At 38.0% G+C, this 18106-nt stretch overlaps 1 protein-coding gene across 3 annotated transcripts in view; it reads right to left on the reverse strand.

The window, feature by feature from the left end:
- LOC141906067 (centrosomal protein of 78 kDa-like) overlaps nt 1-18106 on the reverse strand; it is a 68201-nt gene that overhangs the window by 23456 nt on the left and 26639 nt on the right. For 2 of the 3 annotated variants that reach the window (XM_074795241.1, XM_074795242.1), the window contains exon 1: nt 8857-8970. The exons of the other annotated variant lie outside the window; for it this stretch is intronic. In XM_074795241.1, the coding sequence (XP_074651342.1) occupies nt 8857-8902 (46 nt within the window). In that variant the 5' untranslated portion in view covers nt 8903-8970. Of the gene's footprint in view, nt 1-8856; nt 8971-18106 lie in introns of those variants that run through there. 3 annotated transcript variants of the gene reach the window in all.

An 18106-nucleotide genomic window follows, 5' to 3' on the forward strand; every position in this document is an offset into this window, starting at 1 on the left:
ATAGATTCAAAGCCATACCCAAACGTTGTGCCAGAAAAAAAAGAATGTGTCGGCCATGTGCAGAAGCGTGTGGGTGGTCGGCTTCGAAAATTGAAAGCGTCCTATAAGAAACAGAAACTATCTGATGGAAAGTGCATTGGTGGAAAGAACAGACTCACTAATAATGTGATTGATACACTGCAAAATTATTATGGCATGGCTATCCGCAGCAACAAACAGAATTTGGTGCAAATGCAGCGCGACGCCATGGCAACACTATATCATGTTGCCTCTACCGCAGAGAATCCGCAGCATCACATGTGTCCTGATTGAGATAAATCTTGGTGCAAATACAATAGAACAGACAATAATGGCTACAAGCACAAACATGGCCTGTCTGAGTGTATTGTAGAATTATAAGAACCAATATACGATGAACCGTGTTCGGAAACATTGCTCACGCGGTGCGTTGACGGCTGAACTCAGAACATGAACGAAAATCAACAACGCATCAGACATTCAATCCGAAAATCGACAGAAACGTAGAAAGAGACTTAGGTCCATCAGAAAAGGACTTGTTGATGATTATGAACAAAAGGAAGGAACAATTTATGAAGCTGGTGGCTTTTAAAAGCCTATATAAGTGTGTTTCACTGGGCACAAGAACTTTAAATTCGATTTCCTGAAAATGCCATTTTGTATGGTTTTCCTTATGTTTTTTAAGGATTAAAAAAAAAGTATCAGATGTATTTACTTGAAATTTGGCCTGTTTATTCCTTATGCCCCTTGTCATGTTCCCTACCACTTTCAGTGTTCTAATCATATTCTAAGATAAGTTTTTACCGCTTTTACAAAAAAAATTAATTTTGAGGATTTGATAATTTATAAAGAATAATTTGAACGGAAACGGTTGCCATGGTAACCAGAAAATGTAAAATTCGTAGTTCGGATATGTTTTCCTCTTTCTGGACTTGGTATGATGATTCTATATGGTTATTTACCTATTTAGATGATTAAATAAGAAATTACCGTATTTTCCGGCCAATAAGCCGATTTTCTAGCCTCAGATTTTTACCCAAAATATCGTGATCGGCTTATTGGGCGGATACGATCTGACATAAAAAATCACTTCCTGATCTATGCCACTCTAATGCTCTCAATGATCGTCAAAATCAAGAAAAGTGGTCGATATTTATTTGAGGTCATTATTTACTACCAATTATAATCTATTTTGAACTATTTTATTTTTACTTTGATTGTTCCATCACCGCACAGCGGCAATGGTATACATTTATATAACGCGCAAGTTCATCGTACTACCACGTGTCAGTTCATACATTAGTATATATGCAAATCAGCAGTGAGCCGCGTACTGCGTGTATGGCTGTATGTATAGTAATCAGCTGAGTGAGTCTATATATAGCAGAGTCACTCGGCGATGGTAATATACACAGCACTCTCACACATCGGCGGGCGCTACTGTCAGCCTCTTAAATCGTCAATTAAGACGAACTAATTGACAAATCAGTGAATTAAAATCTCTGATGAAGGGCCTCGGCTTATTGGGCGAAGCTTTATGAAATCCATGTATTTTAGGCTAAAAAACTGCCCTCGGCTTATTGGCCGGAAAATACGGTAGTTAAAATCCATAGGAGCTACCTTAACTTTGGACATATCCAGATGACTGTATTGTGTCAGACAGAATTTTTTGACACCTTATAAAACGTGACCATAATGAACATAAAAATGTTACCCATTCAGCGTCATTTTACAAACGGCAACCGTAAATTGATGTGCAAAAGGTCACAGGTCTATGTGTACACAAAAAAGCTATTTGGCAAAATATTATTGACAAAGATGTAGAATGGCTTTCTGTGATTATATAATGACCTCTATTTGAACGTCGAAATATTACATTGCATTGAATATCATTAGAAGACGTATTGTAATAGCAAAGGATGCATGAAAAACTCCCTGATCATTATTGACGATATTTTTTGCTTCATTTTGAAAACCCATGTTCCCAAGCGGTCCTTAATTTATACCAATCACCATGATACTCCTTGGCGTACTTTTTGACTGGAAGACTTTCGGGGCAGACATCAATGTGACATATCCTCCTCTTTATCGATGAAATAACCATATAATATATATTGGAAAATACAATGGTAATGCTAACGTTGCATTAAAAATGTGTTATTAACAACCTAAATCGAACTTCGAATCGCGGGATTCGAACACCATCCACCAAAATTAATCGATCGATGTAACAACGTTGCGGCCATTTTGGTTCATTCGAAAAGAAATTCTTAATCTTAGTGGTTACGAATGAGCATTGAAGGTCTATTTCGAAATTCGATTCAAACAGTTTCTTTAATTTTTTAAGAAACTGTTTAAATCGAATTTCGAAATAGACCTTCAATGCTCATTCATAACCACTAAGATTAAGAATTTCTTTTCACTTAAGTGTCCGACCCCTAAATCCTTGAAAGATATGGTTGTCTACAAATACACTTGTTTATGTGATATAAACACTGCCTATATAGGTAAAACAAAAAGACACCTAGTAACAAGAGTTAAGGAGCACAAACTTAAGACTTCAGCAATTGGCCAACATCTATCAAACTGCCGTGACTCTCAGGTCTCGTTTAGCGAAAAGAATTTCAAAATTTTAGATAAAGGTTCCTCCGATTAAGATTGTAAAATTAGAGAAGCACTTTTTATCAAAACTCAACAGCCCTCCCTTAATCAACAACTATTCGAACACGGTTCAGGATTCATTCTCAATGTTTTTAGATAATTAACCACTCGTCAAATATCTTCACTCAGTAATTTAGATTGTGTGTAATTAGTTATCTTTATATTATGATTATCTTGTCACTCAGTAATTTGAAATTGTTTGTAATTAGCTTCGTCTTATTCTATATAAATACCAGTATGATATGTAAATTCAATCACTTGCGCTATGCCTGAAGAGGGGATAATGTAACTCCCGAAAACATTCGCTATAATAAATATATGTTACTCATTAGAAATGAGATTTGTACTGTTTTTGCTGCTATGGATTTTTAATTATCTAGACTCTCTACCCAAGATATATTGATAAGATTTGTACATTATTCAAAGCTCTTTTACCGCACCAGTTTATTGCCAAATCACAAGCAAAGTACCTCAGTGATCTGAAAGAAAATATGGTCCAAAATGAAGTGATACTCCTTTGTGGTCAAACAAACTGATCCTGGCCTGTCTAGAAATATACATTTCAGCGACGGTGCTGCCAGCCGATACAAGAACTATAAAAACCTCATAAATTTGTGTTGTCACGAGAAGGACTTTAACATACCAGCAGAATGGAAATTTCTTTGCTAAAAGCCATGGTAAAAGCCCATGTGATGGCATAGCCAGTACACTGTTAAACGATTGGTCGTGCGGGGAAGTTTGCAGGCAACAATAACTGGGCAAATTGTTATGATGCAAGAAATGTATGAATGGAATGACAAAAATATTACTGGCATCAAATTTATCTATGTAACTACAGATGAAGTTTCAGAAAATAATGAGGGATACAGCCTGGTTGAAAGACATTCTTTACAATATATTAGTGAAAAAGCACTAGGAACAGGATCTCATCACAGCTTTTTCCTCTGTCAGACTGTGAGCTAGAGATCGATAAAGCCACACACTTTAATGGTGGAATCACTGTATGCATAGAACAAAATATACGCAAGGGTGTAAGAATTATTGAAAATGATAACTCTGAAATTTTCTTGATCAAATTGCAAAAAAACTTTTTTAACCTTGATCGTGACATATATATCTCCTTTGTTTATATAAGTGAACATGGTAAGAAAGGTGAGAATATTTTTGATTTACTTGAGTGATGTTGCAAAATTTTCAAAATGTGGTGACTGCTTGACTTATGGGGATTTAATGCCCATACTGGCGTGCTACCTGACTTTTGTTGTGATGATTCTTCACCAGTTAATTCACTATTACCTAATTAGGTATCAGATGTATTCCTCCCTAGACAAAATTGTGATCGTCGTGCTGTTCTAAACCCTAACCTGTCCTCTAAATTTCAAGAACTATCTACTGATCCTTGCGATAATTCCATCCTTATCCAAGATATCACAGACATGCTGCACACTGCAGCTGATGTAGCAAATATTAAGAAGTCTGTACCCCAACCCAAATCAACTGGAAAAAACCTACTAATAAAGTCAATGATAGCTTGAAATGGTTTGATGCTGAATGTCGCACTCTTTGGAAAGACCTAAAATCTCTAGGTTCCCAATTGGACAGAAAATTTGAAAATCTCTCCAATAATAGCCCTAGAAACTATTGGACACTGTTTAATCAGGTAAAGGCCCTTAATTCTAATAAGTCATCCAATACAATCTCGGCTACTCAGTAAATAGAACACTTTACATATTTATGTCAGTGATGTTGACAAGGAAACAGAAAAATTCATCACTGAAAATAGAGGAAAATCTTTCTGCGAGTTAAATTATTCAATCACTGAACTAGAAATTTCTAAAAACATTAGTTTACTAAAAAAACGATAAAGCCGGTGGTACTGACATTTTATTAAACGAGATGATCAAAGCCAGCAAACCTTTTATTTTACCACTCAATGATTTCCTATGTAACGGAAGTTTCCCTGTTTTCCGGTGCTGTAATACTCTTACCCCTCTTCATAAGAAAGGTGACCCCGCTAACTCTGGAAACTACAGAGGGATAGCAGTTGGCAGCAATCTTTGTAAACTATTTTGTATTGTCTTAAACAACAGACTTCTCTTTTCTTTGAAAAGGAAAATTTTATACCAAGTTGTCAAATAGGCTTCCACAAAGGTACACAAAGGGCAGACCATATTTCAACACTAAAAGCGATCATTGATAAATTCATAGATAAGCTTTGTAAAAGCAAAGTTTATTGTTGTTTCGTAGATTTTGAGTCTGCTTTCAACTCTGTCCTCAGAAGGTTCTTGATCTATAAGCTACTCAAACTTGGTATTGACGGCAACATTCTCGCAACTATTGAGAGTATGTATTCAAATGTAAACTATTCTGTTAAACTCCAAAATGGCTTAACCCCTGAATTTCAATCTAAAGTCGGTGTAAAACAAGGCTGTGTTCTTAGCCCTTTACTTTTCAATCTTTACATCTCAGACCTACCCGACATCTTCAAAACTAACTCTGATCCATTGAAACTTCATGATAAAGCCATCAACTGTATTTTATATGCAGATGATTTAATAATTATTTCTAAAACTAGAAAAGATCTCCAATCAACGTTAGATAAACTCTCCGAGTATTGCAAGCAGTGGCAGTTAAAAGTTAATCTTAGCAAAACTGAGATAATAATAATTAATTCATCTGGCCGAAAAATAGATAATTATACCTTTACATATAATGGCTACAACGTGAAGTAGGTGATACATACTGCTACCTCGGAATCGTCCTTAGTGCTAAGGGAACTTTCAAAAAACTTGTGATCATCTCACAGACCAAGCAGACAATCACGGAGTGGTTTAATGGATGTGTTGAGGAAAGGTCACATACTCAGAATGATATATATGCATAAGTGATCGGGCCTCTTGTTATCATGGCCATGGAGAACAGGTGCTTGTTATATTGCGTGTGGGTAGATGGCAGGCTCAACGATTGGGTTTGGTACAGCATTGGGCGGGGTGTGACGTCAGTGCTCAGGTAATATAGGTGTGTAGAGGCAAATGCAGACCAAAATATAGCTGCATAGCAGTGATAACGGGTTTTCTGACACTGTGACTAAGGAGAATCGTCTGTCAGGCGTAATTTGTGTGTATGGGTTTCGGAAAAGCATTAGAGAAGGTACTACAAATGTTCATCAACGATTACTAAACAAGCTATTTGAATGTGGTGATGTGTCGGTTAAGGGCGAAATCAACGGACAGTCAGTTTCACTATATGGATATCATACAATCTAAAGTATATATATATAGTATAAATTAACAGTTTTAATACCGGAGGGGTACTAAAAGTTAACGCACAGTTTAATAGGGTTCATCGCACATATGAAATATATGTCAGTAGTTGAAGGATGAATATTTCAAATGAAAGTTATATGGTATCGCGCAGCTTAATTATACCACAATATAGCAAGTGCACAGTTCAAAAATATTGCAGCTCGAAGTGTATGTGGTTTTATAAATAGGAATTGAATTATCCGTTAAGGTGAATTTATTTTATTCTAGGTACGTATATTAACCGCATGGTCATGTTTTACAGCCTGTAAATTCCCACTATCACACACCTGTGTTCTAATCTTTGTTTAATGTATTGAGTAACATCCCATTAGCCATTTCCTCATCTATTTTAGGGGATAACTCTGCCAATCGCCCTAATTTCCATTCAAGCACATTTGCCTGCCCGGTGTTTTGATATGTAACAAATGCATTTGTAATGTTTTTACAGACCGGTGGAAATAACAATGGCGTTGGGGGCCTATCATATACGTTATCATTTGTCCCTAAATGGTTGCCTGGCATAACAATACGTCAACCTAATCATGTTGCCTGTGACACATTACTGTGCTATTGTTTACGTACATGACAATTTCATGACGAAATTATACTTCACGCAAAGACAAGCTATGATTGCATAACTTGGCACACACCATGCAATCTAACACCATCGCACTTGCATCACAAAATACTCATCGTATTATTGAGTCAACACGATTAATTCCATCTACTAGCACATTCGTGTACAAAATGGCCAAGGAAAAAATGGCCATGGAAAAAAGGCAATAAGGCATTTGAAAATTTCGTATGTAAAAGCAATAGAAATATAGTTGAGAACTGAAATGAATTCTAGGGATGAAAGTTATGATGTAACGCAACGAAATGGTTGATTATACACTTAGAAATTAGCAGTGGTATAGGAATGAATAGAATGAGGAATATATCGTTGAGAGAAGTGAAAATCTCAATGTGGGGATCAGTACATACGTCTGTCGCAAGTGATATGATTATCATTAAAAATGTAGTTGAAAGGAAGCAGGAATGGGTGTAATAAATTCATATTTGTGGCCTGTGGATGGAAAGGTGGAGGTGAATCTCAATAGCCGTGTATGATGTAATTATGATAATCATGATGATGGTTAAATGTCTTTAGGCGAAGATAAGCGCAAATACATAACCCGCTATTGGTATCAGGGAATAATCCTTCCCGGAAAAAAATTCCGCGGTAAGAATCACCTCGGTAAAAATCCCCCTAGGAAAAAATTCAATATAATACTTCAATATCATTGTGTTGAGAAACTATCATAGTTTTTAAAAATTTGAAATTTTCCGTGACGTTTTTCACAATAATCTTCTTGGATAATCTGTGAATTTTAGGAATCTATTTTACCTATAATCATTTAGAGACAATGCCTTGGCGGTCTTGTCCGGGGCCGTGCGTTTGTTTGGTGGCCGCGGCCGGGGGCGTGTTGCTGTGGCAACCCAAAATGATATCAGGTAGGGTACTGCAATGGGCGGGGCGTGACGTCAGTGCGCGGGTAATATAGTGTGTAGGGGTGGTGAATCGATCATAGTGTGTTGTGTATAGCTATCAAATCAATAGTAGGCCTAGTGTGGATTAGTCGAAATAGACGAATAGATTCAGTGGTTAGAGCTTGTTTGTGGTGATCGTATAACAGCGTTGTGGATAGTGTCGTGCTTGAGCAGTCGGCAGTGTCGTGGAAGTGAGAAGTAGTGAGTGGTTTATAGGAATTAAAGGCCTGGTAAGTGTTTGGGGGTATAGAGCCAGAGCACAGGGATTTGACAAAAAAATTTTTGATCCCAGTATCCTAGGTACTTTATATAAAAAAACAGGTGGGAGCCAACTCCTCGTTGCTATGTCACTTCAACAGTTCGTAACTTTCTTATTAATAATCCAATCTGCTTCAAGTAAGATTATTCAAAAAGATAACGAATATCTGCATTAGACCGAGTAGATTGCAAAGGATTTGAGTGCCTTTAGGATCGTTAAATCGTGTGATTAATTCGAAAAAATTGGCAAAATCCAGCTGGACCGCACCAGCCTGGAAGTAAAAATGACCATGGATTTTGAAAGCAAATGCCGCTCTGACCACTAATTTGGAACTGATTTTTACAAACGAGGCCTTTTCAGAAAGATATGACTGACATACTTCTAATTATCGTTATTTCCGTATTAATTGATAATGCTGTCCGAAGGGAATATAAAATCGGACCGAGATTGAAAAACGGCTCCTTTCATTATCGCGGTCGCCGCATGGTGGTGCCAGCTGACAAGTATCGCGCTCAATGCCAACGCGATGCTTTCTAATCATATTTCACGCATTTTATGAATAATTACAATGCGCATCAAATATTCTAAGATTTATTACATAAATTTATGATATTATGTCTAATTTGTGATGTGTTTCGGCGTCAAAAGTGTTTGATTTGAAATCGCGATTTTCGTATTTTTGCGGAGCTATGATTAATGGCGGCCGCATTGCTACTTTGAAACCCGTTTTCGATCTTGGTCACGTTTTGTGTTTGGTACAGACAGGATTATCATTTGAATCAGAAATAAAGATATGCAGAGGTATGATCAGAGTCTAATCATTCCACAAAGCCCTTGTTTGTAAAAATCGGTTCAAAATTACTGGTCAAAAGCGCTGTTTGTTTTAAAAAATCATGGTCATTTTTCTTCCAGGCTGGTGCGGTACACCTGGATTGTGCTGATTTTTTTTCGGATTAATCGCACGATTTAACGATCTTAAAGGCACTCATATGTTTCTCAAACTACTCAGTCTAACGCAGAAATTCGTTATATCTATACAATAAAAACGAACTGTCCGATTTTCTGAACCAAATTGAGCTTTACCTGGGCCACTCATGATAACAGAAATCGCCATGGTCCTGCTTAACATCAATATAAATGCAGTGGTTGGCTTTTTAAGTGATTGAAAGCAACCAGGGGACTAGAATCATGGTCCTAAAATTAGTGAAATTTCAATTGAATTTGACGGTAACTCCGCCTATCAATAAAATGTTGCAATACATGTAATGCACTGGTACGTGTCGCTGCGTAGCAACTGAAGATCAAACTATTGTTCTCGAGTAGCCGAGAAGTGCACTCAACGGCACGAGTCATTTCGCGACATCATTCTCATACACTCGCGGAGATTTCTATTCACGCCATTCATGCCATTGTCCGTTCGCTGTTTTGTTTATTATCAGATCGTAAAACCATATCGATATTACAACGTCATTGAATTTGATCCTTCATTGTTCGCTTTCGAAGGTGAGTCATAATTTCACACAATAAATGAAGACTGCATGTGCAACAAACAAAGTGATATTATTATACAATAAAAATAGACACACACGTGTGTTCCATTCCACTTCCGTTCGTGTGGATGGGACCATCTCATGTTTACCGTACATATAAAATCATGATTAAATGTAAAGAAAAGTAGGCTTAGGGCCTATAACTTCACAAATGCTACTAAATAAAGCATGTACAAATATTGTTATAAATAATAATAATATGGGGACAGGACTAGGAGGGTAGGCTGCCAGGTAGGGCCAGAGCCAGAGCATGAGAGGGGATCATCTCATGATCTTATAATTAAAAATGATGATGAAGAAAAACCATACAAATACAATAGTATATCATCTTTTCATTCTTTTTTTTCAGATTTCCTTAGCAGCTGTTGTCTGAAGAAGACCGGACTGAGTATTGTTCAGCTAGAAATTTGAGATGTAAGTTTAATTCCTGCTTATTAAGGGACCATTTCATCTGTTTGCCGTGCTCATCATATCCTATAGGCTATACAGAAGGGGAATAAAAATAACTTACAATGGAACCATAATAGGCCTATGCCTATGGAAAATTTATTTTAATTAAAAAAAGATGGGGACCGGGGACCATCTCATGATATTGTAAGTTATAAACAGTAGAAGCATAGGCCTATGGACAATTTTAAAAAGATGGGGACCGGGGACCATCTCATGATATTGTAAGTTATAAACAGTAGAAGCATAGGCCTATGGACAATTTTAAAAAGATGGGGACCGGGGACCATCTCATGATATTGTAAGTTATAAACAGTAGAAGCATAGGCCTATGGACAATTTTAAAAAGATGGGGACCGGGGACCATCTCATGATATTATAAGTTATAAACAGTAGAACCATAGGCCTATGGAAAATTTATTTAATTTTTATAAAAAGATGGCCTGGACCGGGACCATCTCATGATCTTATAAGTTGTAATTGAATGTACCGTATATATAACAAAATTAGAATATAGTGATTATTGTGATGATGGAGAAAAACTTATTTAATTTTAAAAAGAATATTAAATTTTAATCTCATGAATGGCTACTGGGACTATGGAGAAAAAACGTAAAATTTGTATATCATTTTTTAATTCTTTTTTTCAGATTTCCACATCTGTTGTCAGGAAGACGAAGAACTACTATTCAGCTATTTACAAATTTGAGATGTAAGTCTAATTCCTGCCTCAGACATCCACAGATCAAGGGACCATTTCATCTGTTTATGCTCATACAGATCAAGGGACCATTTCATCTGTTTATGCTCATCGTATAACAGGGAAAATTGTACAAAAAGGGAATACATGTGTATAATAAATTAGATAATGAAACCAAAAATTAATTTTAATTAAAAAAATATGGGGACCATCTCATGAATCTTATGATTAATCTATTAATGCATAAAATAAAATGATTATGATCGAGATAAACACAAACACATACAAGTAGATTTTCTGTTGTCAAGCCTGTTGTTATTGTTGTCTGCCGTGTACTATTTTTGGTGTAAAATCCCCAGCTGCTTCAGACATCCAAAAATCAAGGTTTATCCTCATCATATAATAGGGAAAATTAATTAATAATTGTGGGTCATTATAATAGATTTATAAATACATTGTAATTATTATTATATTTCAGATCACCATGGCATCATCTTCATCAGCATCGACAAAAGTGCCGCCACATTGCAAGCTGGCAAGACTAAATAATAAAGTAGGTCAAATAATTGACAACACAGCTATGAACCTGGCAGCTTATGAAACTTTTAAATCATCTGATGTAAATGGAGGGCGTAAAGTCGCTATAGGGTTGCCGTTACTAAGAAAAACATTAGAAATGCAGAAAACTGAGATCTCTAGAAAGATAAATTCTATTAAACAGGAGGTATACAATATGTTTGTGCACAACAAGGCTGCGGCAGCGGCCACTGTGAAACCTAGACCCAGCACGTCAACCCCAAAAAAATCAGCCCCACCGCTGATAGATTCCTCTGAAGATGAAATCCTTTCGAGATCATACGACCAAATAATGAGACCCGAGGATGTTGAAATTGGACAACCTCAACCCGAGGATGATGTTGAACAACCTATGTCTGTTAAATCGGAGTCAGTAAAATCCGATGAGCCAATGTCCGTGAAATGTGACAGCGAGGTTGATGATATGGAGGTCATGTCGGCCAAGTACGATGAGAGAAATTGATTGTTTTTTAACCCTGTAACTTTTGTACTTTTTTTATGAAAATAAAAGTTTCACTTTAATTTGACTTTTTATCTTTGTGCAATCTTTGTATTTTTTAGTGAAGCTAGGGTCCTCATCCATTCAAAATGCCCACCCCTAGGAGACGGCAAATTGGAAGACGAGCGAAGCGAAGAGTCCAACACCCGTCTACACCACCAATAGTAGTGGATCCGACACCACCAGCACTACAATATGAAAGACATTCATTTGAATCCATTACAGATGTTGGGACATTGGACATTATTTGTTCTTTCTGTGGTGCCAAAAAATTTATTGGTGAACCTCCTTCATTGTGTTGTATGGGTGGCAAAATATCCTTGCCTTTATTCCCAGAGCCACCACCATATTTGGCAAATTTATTCAGTGGGGGTAATAGTGAGGCAAACCACTTTTTGAATAACATAAGGTCATTCAACAATATCTTCCAGATGACCAGTTTTGGCCATCGTCTCCGTGCAATTACTGGCTGGAACCCTACATTCACTATTCAGGGTCAAGTTTGTCATAGAATTGGCGCCATGTATCCTGATGATAACTGTCAACCACAGTTCCTTCAGGTATACTTCATGGATAATGAAGCAGAGCAGCGTGGGCGTCTTCATCAAATAGGGTCAAATTTACAGCCCCAAATCATCGATAAACTGTCTGATGAACTTGATATGTATAATCCTTATATTAAAGATTTCAAATGTGCCAGAGAACTCATAAACGATAATAGTGAAAATCTAAGCATTATCATTGAGGAGAATAGGAAACCTCCTGGTGAGCACACCCGTAGGTTTAATGCCCCAACTTGCTCTGAAATAGCAATTTTGATGCCCAATGAACCAGCTCACCATCGAGATATTGTAATCTCACAGCGCAGTGGCCCTTTGAAACATATCTCTGAGTTACATCGGTCATACGATGCCCTGCAGTATCCTTTGCTACTGCCACACGGTTCTGATGCCTATCATGTTTACATCCGCACGCCCCAGAATAAAAAAGTCTCTCAGCTACAGTTTTATTCATACCACCTTATGATTCGCAAGGATATCAATTATATTCTCTTAGGTAGGCGACTGTTCCAACAATATTTAGTTGATATGTATTGTAAAGTGGAGAGTGAACGATTGAATTGTATACGCCGTGAACAGAAGTCGCTTCGAGCCAATACATATGAAGATCTTAGAGATTCCCTTATCACCAATGACCACAATCCATCAACAGTAGGTACTAAAGTTATACTGCCTGCGACATTTACAGGAGGACCACGTTATATGCATGAGAGGTAGATGGACGCTATGGCATATGTCCAAAAATTTGGCCGTCCTGACCTGTTCATCACAATTACAACAAATCCTAAATGGTCAGAAATAACATCACAACTACCACCCAATGTGTCACCCCAGGATAGACCGGACATTGTAGCCAGAGTTTTCAGACTCAAGCTCCGCTCTTTGCTCAATGCTTTCAAGTCCGGTTGCTTTGGTACTTTGGCAGCTTGGTTGTATTCCATAGAATACCAGAAACGAGGCTTGCCCCATGCGCACATACTTCTATGGTTAACTCAGGGAAACAAGATTCATCCTGACAAAATTGATGAAGTTGTATGGGCCACTATTCCATGTCCACACTCTGAACCAGAACTTCATAAAATCGTTACCAAGAATATGGTTCATGGGCCTTGCGGTAACAAATCGGCATTCCCCATGTATGATCAACAGTAGCTGTTCAAAAAGCTTTCCAAAGCCTTTCCTAGAACATACAGAATTGGGGAATGATGGTTATCCAAAATACAGACGCCCTTCACCAGAGTGTGGGGGTCATACAGCTACAATACCTGTAACAATTAATGGCAAAAGGCAGACATATGAAATTGATAACCGATGGATTGTTCCTTATAACCCATGGTTAATAAGGAAGATTGATGCACATGCCAATGTAGAGTTGTGTATGTCTATCAAAAGCATTAAATATGTTTTGAAGTACATAACAAAAGGAGCTGATCGAGCAGTTTTTGCTGTTGCAACTGACGAAGTGTCTAACTTTCAACATGGTAGGTATGTGGGGAGCACAGAAGCAGCATGGCGTTTATTTGAGTTTCCAATGCATGAACACTACCCATCAGTGGTTCAACTAGCAGTACATTTAGAGAATGGACAGCGAGTGTACTTCACTGAAAGCACTGCCATGCAAGCGGCACTCAATGAGCCACCCAAAACCACTTTGACTGAATTCTTCTCATTATGCCAACGTGACACATTTGCACAAACCCTGCTTTATGCAAAGCTACCGACGTATTATGTTTGGCAAAAAGCAACAAAAACATGGACCAGAAGAAAACGTGGGACACCCCACTCCTGTCACCCTGGAATATTCTCTACAGACTGCATAGGACGTGTTTACACTGTTAGTCCTAAACTATCTGAATGCTACTTCTTGCGACTTTTGCTGCACTATGTCAAAGGACCAACATCTTTTGCTGCTGTTCGGACTGCAGATGGACAGACATTCGATTCATATCGTGAAGCTTGCCTACAACAGGGTCTAATTGAGAATGATGACCACCTCCTGCTTGCATTAACTTAAGCTGCTATATGTAAATCACCCCGTGTTCTACGCTTGCTGTTTGCCGTAATTTTGACATCATGTGAACCGTCAAAACCACTAGGCCTTTGGCAAGCCCATCGGGACTCATTATCAGAAGACTTCCTCCATGAACAAAGAATAAACAGTGCCAAAGAAGACATGCCATATAGCAATAGCATATATGGCATGGCTCCGATTGACATTTCGAATCGTGTCCTTCAAATTTCGGGAAAACCACTTGATACCTATGGTCTACCCATGCCTACTGAAGCACCTTCACAGCAGCTCTCAAGAGAATATGCTGCGCAGATTGCATATGACCGTGATGAACAATTACATATCTATCAACAGAACATAGAAAATCTGACAGATGAGCAAGGAAAGGTTTTCGACAGCTTCATTTCTTTACTTTACTTTCATCAGGCTCCCATGGAATTATTTTCCTTGATGCACCTGGAGGAACTGGCAAAACCTATCTGTTGAATTTGCTACTTGCATTTATTCGCTCCCAAGGCAACATCGTGTTGGCAACAGCTTCCAGTGGAATAGCAGCAACACTCTTAGCCGGTGGAAAAACAGTCCACTCAACATTTAAAGTACCGTTAGATGTACATCGACAAGACAAGCCAATGTGCAATATACCCATGCAGTCTGCCCTAGCTTCTGTCATCAAAGATGCATCTGCTATCATTGTCGATGAGGCACCAATGCAAGACAGAGTTGTTTTTGAAACACTCAACCGCAGCTTGCAGGATATCCGTTCAAATGAATTACCAATGGGAGGAATACCTACATTGCTCTGTGGGGATTTCCGTCAGATTCTTCCTGTTGTAAGGAATGGGACAAAGGCAAACATAATTGATGCCTCATTGAAAAAATCGAGTTTATGGGCGAATGTTACAGTTCACCATTTGAAAACCAACATGCGTGTACACCTCCACAATGATCGCGATACCGAGTGTTTCGCGCAGTTTCTTATGGATGTGGGTAATGGAACCTATCCTATTATAGAACAACCTGATTTCATTAAATTGCCTGATACTATCCACACAGTTGGTAGTACTGACGAAATGATCAATGCTGTGTATCCTAATCTGCAGACACAATACTCAAATCATACGTGGTTAGCTGAGCGAACAATTCTTTGCCCCCTGAATGAAAATGTGAATACCATCAACTTCAAGATAATGCCTGACTTCCCTGGTAACATGCACACTTACAAGTCGGTGGATAGTACACTCACACCTGATGAGGCAATACATTTCCCTGTTGAATTCCTGAATACCCTTGATATTCCAGGACTTCCACCACACACACTTCATTTGAAAGTAGGTGCACCAATCATCGTTTTGCGCTCCCTAAACCCTCCCCACATAACCAATGGAACTCGATGTGTAGTGAAACATCTTCACCCAAATGTTATTGAGGCAATCATTTTGACTGGTCCATCTAAAGGTCACACAACGTTCATCCCTCGCATTCCTCTTATACCATCTGATAGTGACCTTCCCTTCCAGTTTAGACGGCTCCAGTTCCCTGTTAGACCGTGCTTTGCAATGACTATAAATAAAGCACAAGGACAGACATTCACTGCAGTTGGCATTGATCTAGACAACCCCGTCTTCAGCCATGGCATGTTGTATGTTGCCCTATCACGTGTAGGCACACCATCTTCACTCTTTGTTTACTCTTCAAATCCAGCTCAAATCAAAAACATTGTGTACCCAGAGGTATTGGGTGGATAATTGGTGGTATTATACCGTACATTTAGTCTATTATAAACTGTTACATCATGGCAATTACAATGACATACTATGTACAAATCATAAGTCCTTGCTTGAAATAAACTCATGATATATATTTAATATTGGTTCATTTTTCGTTTGCATTGCTTTATTCTAAAATTATTCCTTATCAAAAAAACCCCGTCCGTGGGACGGGTATTTAGCTAGTTATGAATAATCTTACTTGTAGCGGATTGGATTATTAATATGAAAGTTACGAACTGTTGAAGTGACATAGGCCTACCTATGGACCGATGCGACGAGGAGTTGGCTCCCTTGTTTTTTTATATATAGTACCTAGGATACTGGGGTCAAAATCTTTTTTTTTGTCAGGTCCCTGTGAGCCAGAGGTTTGAGAGGCCTGGGGTAGCTGCTGGGAATGCTTAATTGATTATGATTGGTCATGGGCGTAAAGGCCAGGGGGAGCATGATAAAGGGCGGGAGGATAGCAAAAGTAGTTATTAGTAATAATATATAAGGCCTAACGTCCATTTATTTTCGATTTGTTTGGGATATTTCTCATAATCTTTTGAACACATACCTTTATTTGGTCTGAATAGTATCAGTGAATCTGTGCAGTCCAGATAAATCATTGTTTTTATATTCATTTTAGCTTGGAGAATCCAACTTGGGGAATACGTAGTCTTATAAAAAAAATTTCTGGATGACCCCCAATCTGGGTGTCGCATCTGTGGTGCTCATCTGCCAGAGATACAGATCATGTTAAAAGTGCCCTTTTAATAATTTAGGAAGGCCCTTACAAAATGGTGGCTACGGGCTTGGTGGGTTCAGATGTAGTTGTTGACAGCATAGATTAAATTTATGAATTCAATGTGTTGTAGACATGTCATCAAACAGCACGAGGGTTAAGGTCATTGGAGGGCCGGAAGACAGAAGGAATTCTTTGATGATTCCGGTAGTTACGCTGAACCATGAGGTGAAGGAGTTGATCGTGGCGAAGGACTTGGGGGTGAAATTGGAGGATGGTGCGTACAGGACAGTAACGAATCTGAAATTTACAAGTGGTATGATGTGTTACGGAACAAAGAACTCTAAGGTATATAGTGGCGGCGTTGAAAAAGGTGGTTTGGGGTTTGTTGTTGGGTGTCGTAAGTTAATAATAAGATTGGCAGGGAGGAGTTGTGTTATTTGGTGGGAAAATCATGATCAGTGGGGAACTTGTCAATACTTCTATTCAGATGATTTGAATGATAGTTATTGTCGTTAGTGGCGCTAGTGTTGGGTCACCTACCTCAAAGGCAAAATGCATTGAAATGTGGGTGACTTTTGTATTCATCCTAGAACTACATTGAAACAGAGATCCCCTATTCTTGCAAACTCTAAAATGTAGATGGTTCCAAGTTTTTGATTTTTTTTTAGATGATCAAAACTATATTTTGGATTGGTTTCTTAGGTCTTTTGACGATTTTATCGTAGATGTCTAATCCATCACATGAGAATTTACGCAACACGTATACTTGTTTGCCGCAGCTTCGTTATTGAATTCGTGATAATGATTTATGGTGATTATTTATATATTTATGATAATTCGATTATAAATATTCCAATATAGTGAATGATTTGTGTGCGGGCACTAATTCTGTTAGTACAACGTGATATACAAAATATCTGGTAATAATAACCGTATAGTGCTGCCATATATGGCCTGTAACAGCGATTTTATCTTGTTATTGCTTTGGTGATATATGTTATTTAAAGTAATTTTTTGAGGAATCAAAGGCATAAAACAGTACATTCATGAACTGAAAAATTATAACATACTTCAATCTTCAGTGCCTGGTGGCTCTATATGGTTTATTATTCGTTAAATACGTTATATTTTACTCACACTGTAGATTTCGGACAATTTTTTTCTCATGTCGCCTTTTGCCTAGGTGACTGAACACTAGCGCTCCTAGTGGTGGCGGCAAAAGTTAAAATCACCTGAATAGAAGTATAGCCTATATTTGCAATATAGCTACTGCTGTGGAATTGCTTCTTTGGGGATGATAGTAATAATAGACGTGGTCATGTCAGGGCACTATTGCGTATAATGTGATATGAATGGCCGTTAAATTTTGTGTACGGGGTATAAGGCAGGTAGATGGTTTGTTAAGTGCGAAATGATATGTGTCCTAATTGAGTGATAATGATGTAGGATTGGAGTGGTATTTTGAGGTATATAACATGTGTTGCTGGGTTT

Source organism: Tubulanus polymorphus, chromosome 5 (genome assembly GCF_964204645.1).
Source record: "Tubulanus polymorphus chromosome 5, tnTubPoly1.2, whole genome shotgun sequence".
NCBI classification, from domain to species: Eukaryota; Metazoa; Nemertea; class Palaeonemertea; order Tubulaniformes; family Tubulanidae; genus Tubulanus; species Tubulanus polymorphus.